This window comes from Periplaneta americana, chromosome 16 (genome assembly GCF_040183065.1).
Source record: "Periplaneta americana isolate PAMFEO1 chromosome 16, P.americana_PAMFEO1_priV1, whole genome shotgun sequence".
NCBI classification, from domain to species: Eukaryota; Metazoa; Arthropoda; class Insecta; order Blattodea; family Blattidae; genus Periplaneta; species Periplaneta americana.
The window spans coordinates 169,583,654-169,597,765 of record NC_091132.1 but is presented as its reverse complement, the minus strand read 5'-3'; the positions used below and the strand labels follow the sequence as shown (position 1 = coordinate 169,597,765).

At 38.8% G+C, this 14,112-nt stretch overlaps 2 protein-coding genes across 3 annotated transcripts in view; both read left to right on the top strand.

Annotated features, from left to right (window-relative positions):
- LOC138691882 (uncharacterized) overlaps positions 1–4,253 on the top strand; it is a 49,195-nt gene extending 44,942 nt beyond the window's left edge. For both annotated transcript variants that reach the window (XM_069814456.1, XM_069814457.1), the window contains exon 3: positions 876–4,253. In XM_069814456.1, coding sequence (XP_069670557.1) covers positions 876–4,253 — 3,378 coding nt within the window. The remainder of the gene's footprint in view (positions 1–875) is intronic.
- Positions 4,254–4,257: 4 nt separating this feature from the next.
- LOC138691883 (ankyrin-1-like) lies at positions 4,258–12,560 on the top strand. The gene is made up of 2 exons (XM_069814458.1): positions 4,258–6,685; positions 7,559–12,560. The coding sequence occupies exons 1-2, from the start codon at positions 4,258–4,260 to the stop codon at positions 7,723–7,725; spliced, it is 2,595 nt and encodes an 864-aa protein (XP_069670559.1). The 3' UTR covers positions 7,726–12,560.
- The last annotated feature ends 1,552 nt before the right edge of the window (positions 12,561–14,112 follow it).

The window sequence follows — 14,112 nt, the reverse complement described above, 5'->3', positions numbered from 1 at the left end:
GGCAATACTGGGTGCTTTTAGCTGGTGCCAAAAAATTATGAAATTATTGAGATAATGGGTACGAGTTATATATTTTTTAAAACTAGAAGAAGCATAATTAGGAAAATAAAATCCAGACGTTTGAAATGGGCAGGGCATGTAGCAGGTATGGGCGAGGCCGGAGGGAAAAAGACCTATGGGGAGGCCGAGACGTAGAAGGGAAGATAATATTAAAATGGATTTGAGGGAGGTGGGATATGATGATAGAGACTGGATTAATCTTGCTCAGGATAGGGACCAATGGCGGGCTTATGTGAGGGCGGCAATGAATCTCCGAGTTCCTTAAAAGCCATAAGTAACTAAATACGAGTAAGTAAGAAGAAATGAACTTCCAGAGGAGGCAAAAACAATATTTACCAAAATTTTAAAGAAATCTGACATTTCTAGAGACGATGTATACCTTTCAAGAAGGTCTTCAGATCTTATCTTACCTATTCTGCTAATGAATACAGTAGCTTATAACGCACACTTAGGAGTTCCTAGAGTCTGGACTGGTCCATTGCATTTAGACGCTGCCTCTTGTCCAGAAATTCCGGTGAGTTTTACTTCGCACTGTTGTGCACCATGATCATTACTAATGTTTGACTTCGCATACTTCCAAGCTGATGAAGAGCTGAATATGAAACGCAGGAAATTTTTACATTATTGTAGCAACCTCTTCAATATTTAACACAATATTACACTGCAAGGAATTGTAAAATAATTATATATTACATGGGTATATAAAATTTATTAGCCGCATTAGATGTATGACTTCATGTAACAGATTATACACGTAATAGCAATGTGTCTAAGGCATCTCACTCAGATACTGCTTATGTTTTGTTTATTTACAGGGTTACAAGAAGACAGTTGGATCCTGCAGGAATGAAGGGTATATGTATGAAGTCAAAATGGCTGGACTTCTCTTCCTTAGACTGATCAATGAGAGAGAAAGCTTTCATATTGCTTCCAACATGAATGCAGCTGCAAAATTCGATGATTTGGTATTCAGCATTGATGGTAAAGCAGTTTTTGTACAGTTGAAACATAAACTAGGGGCACAAGTCTCGGAAAGAAAGAGATTGTACACAGTACGCAGAATCTTCGCAATGAAGGACCACTACAGTTCTTACTGCGATCTCAAGAAGGATTGGGGACAGAAAACTGACCTACAACTATGGGGAACATTCAGCGATGTGCAGTTTGTTGTTTACACAAATGCTCCCATGGCTGTAGGTGAAGCTGTTGATACTGATGTCCAGAATGTTCTCATGACAGGAGGAAAATTCATACATTTCTCTGAAAATGACTTTCCCGAGTTAAGCAACGAGCCTGACTTCAACCAGTTCCTCCATCAGTTCAGGTTATATACAGAACAAGCAAGTGAAAAGGCTTTTGATTCTTTAATCAGAAATGAACTTCTTAGGGCATTGGGGACGGATTCTCAGTTCCAGACATTTCTGTCTGATATAACGAGCTGGATGGAAGGCCCTGGTTCTTACCTCACGGAAAATGTTCAGTTTTGGACGAATATAGTGAAGTGCAGTGTCGATGACTTAAATAAGGCAAAAATAGATCAGCTCGCAAAATTTAATCTGCAGTTTGATGAAAGAGAGTTGAATTTATTTAGACAGCAGTTACCGGAAGGCGGAGGACTTCTGAGAGTTCACAATTCTAACGCTCTCACTTGTCTCAAAGTTCACCAAAGCGTTGACAAGAAGATTCTGGTAGATGCCAACGTGTTGGAGGATAGAATGAGTGAAGTGTTGGCATTGTGGGGTCGCTGGCCTGGATGTGATATGCTTGTAATCGATGGTTGGGCTGGGACAATAGAAAAGGTCGTCCACAATTTAGGTTCAGGAAAGACCCTTGTTGTGATTGACGACTGTGAGAATGGGAGGGAATTGGAATCTCTCAGTCACAAAGACGAGTTTCATTTTGGGCAACTGAATGAGGAATCAAAGAGACAAGTATTAGATTGCAAAATTAATTTCCAAGGTGAGTCCATCAAACTTAACAAATTAGTTGACAACACCGTATTCAACGAAGTAGCGAACGCTGAAATTGTAACTCAGTTGGTCTCTGGAATTGCCGAAAGCATTGGAGATAAACTCACTCAACAAAGTGAACACTACATACCTCGTAAGTTTTGTAGTAGGGAACATGTGAGTGAGACAGTCTTTTGTGATGAACGGGACTGCTTAGTTGTAAGTGGAGTTTCATTGCAGGCTCTGAGGAAAATTGTCGAGCATGGAAAAGTAGAGATATTTGATGAAACAAAACATTCTCAAGAAGTTGTGTGTCGCTGTTTTGTAATTCAAGGAAAAGAGGATTTCGAGAAAGCCAAAAGCGTATTTGAACGTGTCCATTGGCTTCATAAAGAAGAGACTGGCTTTATTTGGAAACAGTCCAAAGGCGGTGTGTCCTATATTAAGTCTCACTTAATGGATGTGACCTCGATCAGGAGCTTGCAGGAAGTCATGCTGCTGTCTGACAAGCTCAACTTGCTTGTGGCTCACCCTGGAATGGGAAAATCAACAGAAATTTTGACCTTAGCTCAGGAATTCAAGCGACGTGAACCTGCATGTTGGGTGGTCACTGTATTTCTGATTGAGCACACTGATTACCTGAGAAATTGTGGAGATTCTGCAGTTCAATTTCTGTTACGAGCAGGCACGTTCATGAGTGACTTCGCTAAGTCATTGTTCAAACACGAGTTAGATCATGGTGGCAATATTGCGATACTAATAGATGGGTTTGATGAGATCTGCCCGGATTATACTGGGAAGGTGTTCCACATGTTAAGGCAACTTATTATCAACTATAAATTTAAGCAGATTTGGATCACTTCTCGTTCCTTAATGAAGGACATGCTGGAGGAAGAATTCTCTTATCTTTCATTTGAACTTCAGCCATTCACAATACAAGATCAACGTGATTTCCTTGCTAAACTTTGGAATGATATGAGTGATGGTCCATATGACTTACATATATTTATTGCCAGTGTGTTGGAAGTGACAGGAAATTCGTTGAATGACAAACTTGGCCAGTTCACAGAAATTCCTCTGCAGACTCTAATGTTAGCTGAAGTATTTCGTAGTGATGCTTCTCGTTTTTGTCAGTCAGGTGAGATGAACGTTGACCGCAGACTGGATTTGTTGGAACTATATGACAGATTTGTAGATAGAAAGTGGAATATCTTTATTTGTGAAAAGGGCCGAGTAGATGTAACAAATCTGGTGCAGCATTGGTCACAACAGCTCCTGAGGAAAGAGTATGTGAACGACCACATGGCCTGTGCCGTGCATTCCTTGCTGACGACTGAAGACTTCAACAGACTACAGTCCTCTAAGGATATTATGAGACGAGTTGAAGGTTTCCAGGATCAATTTCGAAATGGAAATGAGAAGAGCGGAATTGTTGCTCAAATTGTAAATTCCAAAGCAATGTTCATACACAGAACATTTCTAGAGTTCTTTGCCGGGAAGTGGTTCACAAAAAATGTCGAACACGAAGGAGAATATATAAAGGAGATATTATTGAGAGAAGAGTTCGTAATCGTGAGAGAGTTTTTTGATAGGATTCTGGCAGAAGGATTTGAATTGCATACTGCCATCCTAAATGAAGACAAAGATTATGTTCTCAAATTGCTGTCATCCCCTGAATGTGATGTGAATGGAAAGGATAAGGGTGGGAGAACACCCTTGCACTTGGCAGTTATCAATCATACTGAAAGCAGTAACTTTTCACCTAATAAAACTATGTGTGAAATCATTGAACTATTACTGCAGAATCATTGCGATTGTAATGTTGAAGATGGAGTGTTTCACTGGCGACCCCTGACACTTGCTGACAAGATACAAGCGTGGTCAGCTGCTGACATGCTGCTGGGCAGCGGTGCTGAAGGTAGTGACATGATATTCACTATGGAATTGATCAGACGTGAGGAGGGTGAAGAGCTCTTGTGCAGACTTTTGAAAATTGTTTCATCACATGGATATGTGAATATCGCAAAGTTGATGTTTAAATGTGGCTTATGTGTGAATCATCCCATTGAGGCGGTCTTTCATGCACCACTGTATAAGAAGACGGATACTGCCACTATGTTACATATAGCGTCTTCTGCGGGACAAACAAAGCTAGTGAAATTTTTGCTCGAGACTCAGGAATATCAAGGATTTCTAAAAAAAAATACCTTCAGTGTGGGCTGTTCACGAACATTTTCCAGATAGTGAGATGACTTCGGCATTTACTACTACAAAAGTACGTTTAGAAACTAAAGACTCTGATTACAGAACGTCTTTGTCATGGGCCGCTATCAAAGGTCATCTAGAAACGGTGAAGTTTTTAGTTGACAAAGGTGCAGATGTTAAGACAATCGATGCGTGGAGGCAAACTCCTTTAAACTATGCAATTTGTGGTTGCCATATGAATGTTGTGCAGTTCTTAGTCGAAAGAGGCGCCAGTGTCAATGCATGTAAGGTGTATGGTCACAGTCCATTGTCCACTGCTGTGAAACAACGTAATGTGCATACCGGTATTGTAAAATTCCTATTGCATCAAGGTGCTGATGTTAATGCATGTAGCAAGTGTGGTGACAGTACAATATCTGCTGCTGTAAGTGGAGGTAATGCAGATGTTGTGAAACTCCTAATCGATAAAGGCGCTGATGTTAATGCATGTGACAGGTATGGTAATAGTCCAATATTCGGTGCTATGCTACTAGATGATACGGATATTGCGGAACTCCTAATCAATAAAGGCGCTGATGTTAATGTATGTGACGAGTTTGGTGAGAGTCTGATGCTTGCTGCTGTGCAATATGGTTATGTGGACATTTTGAAACTGATAATGGATAAAGACGTTGATGTATATAACGAAGGTGGTAAAAGTCTAATACACGCTGCTCTGAGAGGTAAAGTGGATATTGTGAGACTCCTATTGGACAAAGGTGCTGATGTTAATACATGCAACAACAATGGTGACAGGCCAATATTCGCTGCTGCGAAACAAAGTAATGTCGATATTGTGAGACTCCTAATCGATAAAGGCGCTGATGTTAATACATGTAACAACAATGGTGACAGTCCAATATTCGCTGCTGCGAAACAAAGTAATGTCGATATTGTGAGACTCCTAATCGATAAAGGCGCTAATGTTAATACATGTAACAAGAATGGTGACAGTCCAATATTCGGTGCTGCAGAACAAGGTAATGTCGATATTGTGAGACTCCTAATCGATAAAGGCGCTGATGTTAATACATGCAACAACAATGGTGACAGTCCAATATTCGCTGCTGTGAAACAAAGTAATGTCGATATTGTGAGACTCCTAATCGATAAAGGCGCTGATGTTAATACATATAACAACAATGGTGACAGTCCAATATTCGCTGCTGCGAAACAAAGTAATGTCGATATTGTGAGACTCCTAATCGATAAAGGCGCTAATGTTAATACATGTAACAACAATGGTGACAGGCCAATATTCGCTGCTGCAGAACAAGGTAATGTCGATATTGTGAGACTCCTAATCGATAAAGGCGCTGATGTTAATACATGTAACAAGAATGGTGACAGTCCAATATTCGCTGCTGCGAAACAAGGTAATGTCGATATTGTGAGACCCCTAATCGATAAAGGCGCTGATGTTAATACATGTAACAAGAATTGTGACAGTCCAATATTCGCTGCTGCGAAACGAGGTAATGTCGATATTGTGAGACTCCTAATCGATAAAGGCGCTAATGTTAATACATGTAACAAGAATGGTGACAGTCCAATATTCGCTGCTGCAGAACAAGGTAATGTCGATATTGTGAGACTCCTAATCGATAAAGGCGCTGATGTTAATACATGTAACAAGAATGGTGACAGTCCAATATTCGCTGCTGCAGAACAAGGTAATGTCGATATTGTGAGACTCCTAATCGATAAAGGCGCTGATGTTAATACATGTAACAAGAATGGTGACAGTCCAATATTCGCTGCTGCGGAACAATATAAAGTCGATATTGTGAGACTTCTATTGGATAAAGGCACTGATGTTAATGCATGTAACAACAATGGTGACAGGCCAATATTCACTGCTGTGAAATATGGTAATGTCAATATTGTGAAACTCCTAATCGATAAAGGCGCTGATATTAATGCATGTAACAACAATGGTGACAGTCCAATATTCGCTGCTGCGGAAAATCGTATTTTCAATATTGTGAGACTCCTATTGGATAAAGGCGCTGATGTTAATGCATGTAACAACAATGGTGCCAGCCTAATATTCACAGCTGTGCAAGGAGGCGATGCGGATATTGTGAGACTCCTAATGGATAAAGGTGTTGATATTGATGCATTTAACAAGGATGGTGACAGGTCTTTATTGTTTGCTGTGCAAAAAGGCAATGTGGGTATTGTGAGACTCCTATTGGATAAAGGCGCTGATGCTAATGCATGTAACAACAATGGTGACAGCCTAATATTCACAGCTGTGGAACGAGGCGTTGCGGATGTTGTGAGACTCCTAGTGGATAAAGGTGTTGATATTGATGCATTTAACAAGGATGGTGACAGTCCATTATTGGCTGCTGTGCAAGAAGATAATGTGGATATTGTTACACTCCTAGTGGACAAAGGCGCTGATGTTAATGCATGTAACATGTATGGTGAGTGTCCAATATTCACTGCTCTACGAAAAGGTTATATTGATATTATGCTAATCCTAATGAATAAAGGCGCTGATATAAATGTGTGCAACGAGAATGGCGAGTGTCTCATATGTGTTGCTGTGAACAGCGGTAATTGGGATATTGTGAGAGTCCTAATAGAGAAAGGCATTGATGCTAATGCATGTAACAAGAATGGAGATTGCCCATTGTCAGTTGCACTAAGAAATGGTAACCTAGACATTGTAGGCCTCTTAAATGCTAATCTTTAATTATGTAACAATTAAGATGATTTTCCAGTGTTTGTAGCAGTGGACAGGGAGATGGAAAAATGTTGTTGTTTTCTAATGCCAGGCGTTTGAAATAAAGTCATTTTACCTCTTGCACTCCAATATTTTTCAAAGATATTATCATGGCCAGCCACTGAAGCACAGATTTTGAGGTGTTCCGAATCCATTTCTTGGTTTGAGTTGCACAATGGGCAGTTAGGGGACTGATATATTCCAATTCTATGCAGGTGTTTGGCCAAACAATCATGGCCTGTTGCCAATCTAAATGCAGCTACAGACGATTTTCGTGGTAAATCGGGAATTAACTGTGGATTATGATGCAGAGAGTTCCATTTTTTCCCTTGAGATTGTGTTATCAAATTTTGTTTGTTAAAGTCTAAGTATGTAGATTTAATCAATCTCTTCACAGAGTAATACGTAGATTTAGTAACAGGTCTGTAAGTAGCAGTGCTGCCCTTCTTTGCTAAAGCATCCGCATTCTCGTTTCCCAGGATTCCACAATGGGATGGTATCCATTGGAATACAATTCTTTTATTGAGTGATATTAATTGAGAGAGCATTTTAGTTATTTCTGCTGTTTCAGATGAAGGTGTGTGTTTAGAGACTATTGATAGAATAGCTGCTTTGGAGTCTGACAATATAACTGCATTCTTAAATTTATTGATATGGTATAGAAGATTCCTGAGACTTTCACTTATTGCAATGATTTCACCATCAAAACTTGTTGTTCCATATCCAAGAGATCTATAAAGTGAGAAGAGACAGCACGTAACACCTGCACCGGCACCTTGTTCCCTGGAAAAATGTAACACATCAGTACTCTCAGAAGAGGAGCAGTTTGGAAACATCCTGATGGAGGGTTTCTTATGATATCATGAGTAGGTACTTTACATAGCCTCTCCCTTTTTCTTTTTTTTTTTTTGTCGCAACAATCCAGATACTTCTTCAGACCATAGCTGTTCTCCCTTCATTTCATTTGTTCACACTTGTATATGTTGGCAGAGCACTTTCTGTGCATTTGCAAGGTTTGTTTCTGTCATTCCGAATAATGAACTTCATTCATATTATTTGCATTTTATATTGCAACTAGAATCGGTACCGGTAGCATATCTGAGTGTAAGGTTGTTGTATCTGTTATAGTCCAAGCCATTGTTAAGTTGTATATCCAATGAGAAAAAATTTTAAAACTATATTTATTATTTTTGAATCTCCTATACTTCCACTTTCATGCTACTGACACATCACTGCGGGAAAAAGGGAAGGAATTCAAGTCTGCTGCTGATTCTTCACAAAACAACTGACAAAGAACCAGTCCCAAGGACAGAAATGTACGTTATTGTATTTTGTTATAAATTTTGTATAATATAATAATATAAAAAAATTGTAGCCCAACTAACCTTAGTGTTTGTTACGAATAAAATTAAAGTTTAATAGAGATTGGCATTGCGTAGTATTTATATCATTTATTTAAGAGAAGAAGTGATGCAGTAATAAATTTTATGTACTGCAGTTTTTTTTTTATAAATTACTGCACATTTACTTGACTAGAAAGCTGTCATGGCTCGAGTTGCATTGTGGTGTGGGATTTTTTGAACAACTAATTCCGGAACAACATAACAGTTCGGTGATTAATCTTAGCATGCAGGCTTTCACGGCCGGTGTCTAGTTGAAACAGAGCTTCCGGGCTAAGATGCCGTGGTCTACTGGTGCTGACGTTACCAGACGTTTCGTCTACTTCTACGGCAGACATCTTCAGTGGTTAGGTATCCTCGGTCGAAGTCTTCTGCCCGGGATACCTGTAGCAACCAGTCAGGTCATCAGTTGCTACAGGTATCCCGAGCAGAAGACTTCGACCGAGGATACCTAACCACTGAAGATGTCTGCCGTAGAAGTAGACGAAACATCTGGTAACGTCAGCACCAGTAGACCATGGCATCTTAGCCCGGAAGCTCTGTTTCAACTAGTTCGATGATTATTATCTTTTGCCAGATGCTTGCTGTCATTTTGGGTTTATTCTTTGGAACCAGAAGGCTTGGAACAGTTCCAGAAAACATTTTCCTACCACTACACTAGTGGGAAGTGTTAATGTAGAATTTGTAAGATTCTTAAATGAAAGTGATGCAGATGGTACCTATATAATGTAAATAAAAATTTTCCTGAGAAATTAATATTGCTTGCAATGAGGAGAAGTGTTATGCGTGATTCAGATCTCTAACACAGAGAGCTGCTGTTGTGTATTGCCTCTATAGAAGATGATGAAGTTGTAAGATTATTCTCGAACGGTATAAGCCGAGCGTTAGACATTCATTCTTGTTACAGTGATGAACTGTGTAGTAACATCATAGATGTTTATCATTTCAAAACTTTGCAGTGTTTAACTAACCTCTCCACAGTACAACTACAAAACTTGCTTTAAAATGTAATATAAATGTTGTAGGTAAATGTTTTTTTTTTTTTTTCCAAACAGGAGTGATTTTGTTTTGCCACATCTGATAGATGTTATTGGATGTGAATGTAATTATTATAAATGGTGAACACAATCACGATAATGCAAGAACCGTATCAAGTTTTCTAGTAAAAATAATAATCTCTAATAATTAGTGTATCAATTTTTTCGTCTGTAACAGTTGTGCAGCATGATTATTCGTTTTATTATATTTTCTATGACGTTATCTCTGTACTAATATTGTTATTAATCTACTGCTATATCAATAATATTTTGTAAAACGTTTCTACATTGTCGCAGTATATAGGTGGAACATTATGTATGGACCTCTCATATTATATATGTTGCAAATCAAATATTGAATAATTATTAATTAGCAATAATAACGGTATATCGAAGTTTTTCATACTATTTTATTTATAACTTCATGTTACTGTTTTCATACGTTCCATTAGACATTTGTCTAAATGCAGAAAATAAAGCCTTATTTTTACCGTGTGAGCAAAACATATGTGTATCTTATCTGTCGCCTTCCATACAAGATAAGACATGTCGGTGAGATGACCTTGTACTGTGCTTCTATTTATTACGAGCGTATCACGACCGATCGTATCTCACTCGAGGGTGCGACATTCAACTGAGTTCAAGCGAGCGATTTAACTCCAATGCAGCACTCTGGTTATAACATTCCAGTATTTGAAAATGATCTTGTAGATATTGTAAGATTACTGGATACTGGTGCTGTTGTTAATTCATATAATAAGAATTACGACTGTCTAATATTCATCTGTCATCTGAAATTTATAAAAGAGATGTGAATGGAAGGTACAGTTAGGGGAGTTTGTTAATCTTCCAATAGGTTTATAATAGATTCAAAATCCCCTGTATACACTTTCACAAATTAAAGGATTTTGAAAGTTACTGGTGGCAGATATAGGGTATTTTGAATGTAACAGTGATTTTAGCAAATCCGCATGAAATTTACTGGCTTTTGTAACGCTGAAAGAGTAATGGAACGGAGAAAAATTCTCTCTGGCGCCTGGATTTGAACCCGGATTTTCAGCTCTACGTGCTGATGCTTTATCCACTAAGCCACACTGGATACCCACCCCGGCGTCGGACAGAATCGTCTCAGTTTAAGTTCCAACTCTTAGGTTCCCTCTAGTGGCCGCCCTCTGCACTACGTCATAGATGTCTATGAACGTAGGACTGAAGTCCACACATGTGCTGAGGTGCACTCGTTATGAGTGACTAGTTGGCTGGGATCCGACGGAATAAGCGCCGTCTTAAATCACGAAGTGATTTACGCTGAAAACCCGGGTTTAAATCCCAGCGCCAGAGAGAATTTTTCTCCGTTCCATTACTCTTTCATCGTATGATGACGCAGAATATCTGCATGGAAATATCATTTGTACTTCGGTACATTAAAATAATATGGCTTTTGTAAGTCAAAGCCATATATACTGCTCAAAATTTAGCGGAACAGGTATTCTGTCTGCTGTAAATTCTTGGAATAAGGCAATTGCTGTGCTCTAATGATATCAGCTTTTGCGTTAACATCTTTTCTATTCAGGAAACACGAAATTTGGTTTTCTTCTTCATAGCAGTCCAAGGAAACCGGATAGTAATCCATCCATACTGAAAACCAGTATGATTTCGCTCGATATTCTCCTTTTGATTATGGCCGTTTTAGAACATTTCGGAGGCTATGGTAATTGTTGTGGTCTAATTCAGATGTTATTGCAAAAGAACTATAAAATATCAGGGCAGTTGAAGTCACCCTCATTCAGCAGGGGTGGACTTACCGTCAGATTGCCAATGACATCCGTCACTCTGTGTCAGTTGTGTGTAGAGCTGTTATGCGTTACAGGGAGACAGGGCAATACGGAAGGAGACGTAGGCAAGGATGTAAACGAAAGACAACTGGAAGTGAGGACAGAGTTTTAGTTCTTTCTGCTCTGCGTCGGCGTACCTCAACTGCTCGTGGCCTGCAAAATGACCTCAGGTTAGTGACTGGACAGTCGGGAATACTGTAGATTGTGGGAACTGATTTGAGAGCTCGCAGACCTCTACGTGCAAGCAAGGTTAAGATTTGCTCTGTAAATTGGTAACTTCGGCATTGGAGGCAAGTCTGTTCACAGACGAATCAAGGTTCTCCCTGACTTCCTGTGATGGACGAGTACGTCTCTGGAGAGAGTCTCAGGGAACATAACATTCTTGAAACTGACAGATTCCGTGGGAGCTCAATTATGGTCAGGGCCGGTATCAGCTTAGAAACACAAACTGCCCTGGTCGTTGTTCCTGGCCGGCTAAATGCAATCGCTTATGTAGAGAACATTGCGACGACATGTTCTGCCAATAATGGAAGGCATGGGTGTTGATGCATGACAACTCGAGACCCCACGTTGCTGCAGTTTCCATGAACTTTATAAATGAGCAAGAAATTCCTGTAACAGATTGGCCAGTGAGGTCTCCAGATTTAAGTCCTATCAAACACGTATGGGATATGTTTGAAAGACGGATCTGGAGGCGCCATCGAAGACCTTGCAATGGCGGCTTGTGAGAATCATGTCTCGTAGATGCCAAGCACTAATGCAAGCTTATGGAGGCCACACGAGGTACTAAATCCGTGTAGAGATCGTGTGGACTCATGTTTGTTAGAATAAAGAAACAGATTTTTCACTTTGTTTTGTGCAGTATCGAGTAAGATGACTATTGTTGACCACAACTTGGTTGTAAATCATCACGGAAACTAATTTTTTATTAAAATAATGTTTGAACTTCATACTGTATCAAGGAGATCTTCCTATGTTTTCGTTGTTAAATAAAGCATTAATTTAAAATCTTGTTCCGCTAATTTTTTTGAGCATTATAATTCAATAGAACTCATATTTGGCATAACTCAATTGTAAAAAAAAAGCCTCTACTGGATTTTAAATATAGAAAACTCTTGTAATATATGATATTGTTTGTAATTTTGTAATTTACATTGGGTGCAAATTGCTATATTCTGTACCGGTAGTTCTTACGTAATTGTGATCATTTTTTTTTTGTGATAACAAGGGAAGATTTACTTTTGTTAATTTTGTTCTTGATTTGTTGTTAAACCCACTGAATTAAATTTCTTGAACATTGCGTATGACAAGCTGTATTTATTTTATGCTACAAATACACTTCCAACCCTAAACATACTTCGAATTCATAGTGGCATATTATAGTCTGATTGAAAATGGAGCGTAAGGTCTCTGGTGCTGGTGCACATTTCATTGTTTACCAAAAGAGGAGATGACATCAGTCTGTATTGTGATAGTGATGTTATTATATTTTGTGGCAGTAGAAAGTGGCTCTTTGAAAGTTGTGAGGTTCTATATAGACAGAGAGGTTGTTAATTGGAAGATCCTGATAATACAGTATTCGTGGCAGTTTTAAATGTTAATGGAAGTATTACAAAATTGTTAGCACAAAAAGAGACGCTGATGTTAATACATGTGATAATGGTGAGAGAACAATGTTACTTGTGGGCAAAGACTTCTTACTGTTGTGACATTTTTAGAAGGAAAGGCATAGTACACAGTGAGTCAAGCCTAAGTTACCAACATTCCTACCAAGCTGTGAGGTTGCTTCTTGACGTGAGGAATTTTGGCTTTCTTGGCATCTTGGTTCCTGTCAACCTGGCTTTTCTTTATCACTTGTTCCACACAATTCTGCTCACATTTTACATTCCAATTAACTAGATTCTAAGAATTATGTAGTTAGTAGACTTATTGGACCATAATTTATAGGGTTACAATTGTCTTTATCCGTTTTGGGGATCGTTGCCACTACCTATGGCATGATTATTGTCGAAGGAGATATTTGTTAATTGTAGAACTGCACTTTAGAATTATGTTGGAAGAATGAGTGGATTTCTAGAACAATTTTAAAGTAGAGGTGAACGATTAGATCACAGCCAAGAAGTTTCTTTTTTGCAGACGCTTTACTTCACATGACTTATTCTGGTGTATAAAAATTCCCCGAAGTATGATAAGTGAAGAGGCTGTGTTAAACTCATGGATTTTATGTATGAAATTTGGATAAAGACTAGGATTGAGTTGGAACTGCTCGGAGAAAACTAAAAGTTTTTCTTGAGGCACTGAAAACCATTGGTTGCAGATTTTAAGTGGAGAAATCTTATTGTCAATATGTTTTATAGCTAACTCTGTTTTTGCCATAATGCTCCATCTTCAGAAAATACAGATGTAAATTTATTCTCCATAGCAGCCAGGTGTTGGCTTTGTAACATTCCATTGGTCACACGTATATTATTGTTTCAGTGAGCATCATTACAGTATTATGATTTCCCAACATATCTGTCACCCTCCCTCTTGCCAATGTCCATAGTTTTCATTCAACATCGACCTCTCATTACTGGCACAGATTTCAAGCTGTGAGCAAGCATTTGTTTCTCCGTTATAAAGAGTTGTGGAGCCACATCTGCAGTTGTATATGGGATTGCTTGGTAAAGTGTTTTGCAACTAAGGATGAAAGTGGTGTTCAGTATGATGATGATGATGATGAATAAGAGAACATAGAGGCTACTGAAAAGCACTGTAGTCTCAATGCTCTGTGAACATTGAACAAAAAATATAACAGGAATAAACATTGTGGAGTAATGGTTTAGTAGTTATCTCCATGTTAAAACCCCGTAATTC

What these genes read in the sequence shown, in the direction of transcription:
- LOC138691883 (XM_069814458.1), top strand. Translation starts at nt 4,258, where the DNA reads ATGACTTCGGCATTTACTACTACAAAAGTACGTTTAGAAACTAAAGAC. An exon ending in TAATGCATGTAACATGTATG is followed by an intron (nt 6,686 to 7,558) that starts GTGAGTGTCCAA and finishes CTGCTGTTTCAG; the next exon opens with ATGAAGGTGTGTGTTTAGAG.